This window comes from Chinchilla lanigera, unplaced genomic scaffold, assembly GCF_000276665.1.
Source record: "Chinchilla lanigera isolate Chin_1 unplaced genomic scaffold, ChiLan1.0 scaffold00001, whole genome shotgun sequence".
NCBI lineage: Eukaryota > Metazoa > Chordata > Mammalia > Rodentia > Chinchillidae > Chinchilla > Chinchilla lanigera.
Genome location: NW_004955402.1, coordinates 11,841,272 through 11,842,586, shown reverse-complemented (window position 1 = coordinate 11,842,586; position 1,315 = coordinate 11,841,272). Strand labels below are relative to the sequence as shown.

At 51.7% G+C, this 1,315-nt stretch overlaps 1 protein-coding gene across 1 annotated transcript in view; it reads right to left on the bottom strand.

Moving 5' to 3' along the window:
- The window catches only part of LOC102020180 (laminin subunit alpha-3-like), a gene marked incomplete in the record, with an annotated part of 70,265 nt that extends 69,208 nt beyond the window's left edge, over positions 1–1,057 (bottom strand). The window contains 1 exon segment of the mRNA XM_013505348.1: positions 945–1,057. Coding sequence (XP_013360802.1) covers positions 945–1,057 — 113 coding nt within the window.
- Positions 1,058–1,315: the final 258 nt, after the last annotated feature.

Genomic DNA, 1,315 nt, shown 5'->3' with positions numbered 1-1,315 from the left:
ACAGAACTCATAGCATATGGTCTCAGCTCCACCACCCTTTGATTAAAATCCAGTACTGGCCTGGCGTGGTGGTGCACTCCTGTAATCCCAGCACTAGGGAGGCTGAGGCAGGAGAATCCTTGGGAGTTTGAGAGCAGCCTGGGCTACAGAGTGAGCTCAAGGCCAGCCTGAAGTGCATAGTAAGACTGAAAATGAAAAAAAAAAAAAAAAATCCAGGACTAATAGGACATGGGCTTTGACTTGTTGAATTATAAGTGCTAAACCAGCATATCAAAATCTACACTTCTTTTTTTTTTTTTTTTGGTTTCTTTGAGACAAGGTCTGGCCATGCACCTCAGGCTGGCCTTGAACTCAGCATGTAGTATAGGCTGACCTCAAACTCAAGCCAATCCTCCTGCCTCCACGTTCTGAGTACTGGGATTACAGGGGTGTACCCTCACACCTGCCAAAATCTATACATTTATATATTTAGTTTCCCACGATCACAAAATAGAGAAAGCAAAATTATGCAGAGGTTATTAAAATTAAAAGTATTTTCACTATTGTTATTTTAACCGTTTCTCTTTGATCATGTGCACAGCATATTAATATGGTAATACATGATTGAATTTAAAAACAAGTAAGCCCTATGGCATTACATGTTCCTACTTTTCATTTCTGCAAGTGCACGGGCAGAAGAGGCTCTAAGGCGCTAAACTAGACTCCCCATCAACTTGCAGTAGAGGGTGGGCCGGGGCCTCCCAGGGCCCGTTCTCCACAGAGGGCTGTGGCCCAAACCCGTGCCACCTCGGCCAGGTTGAACTTGCACTTTGGGAACGCTAGCTCCACAACTATTGCATTTTCTGGCAAAGCTTCCCTTCCCTAGCAGTTTCTCAGGACAGCGAGGTGCTGAGAGCTTCGCATGGAGCATCTGGAGTCAGAACCGGAGTCAAAGGCTCAGCCACACCGCAGGGCAAACGCTGTTCCCTAGCTCCCGTCCCTCGGCTGCGCTCCCGAGGGTGGCGAGGCCGTGTTGCAGGCCCGACACGCACCCCGCGAGCTCCTGACTAAGCTGCATCCCCGCGATCCTCCCCCAGGTGCTCCTGGGCCAGCCTGTCTCTGGCCGCTGAAGTCTCCTCCCCGCCAGTGACTGCCTGGTGGCGCTTCAGGCAGCCGGTGAAGTGTTTCCCTCTCTTCGGTGACACCAGAGTGACACAGCTGATATCCCCTCCAAGTTCTCTGTGCAGCACGCCGCAGAAGGTCACCGCTCGGGACTTCTCCCGGCCCGGTCGTGGGGAGATGACTGGCCTGGCACGGGGCTCGCCCGACCTCCTCC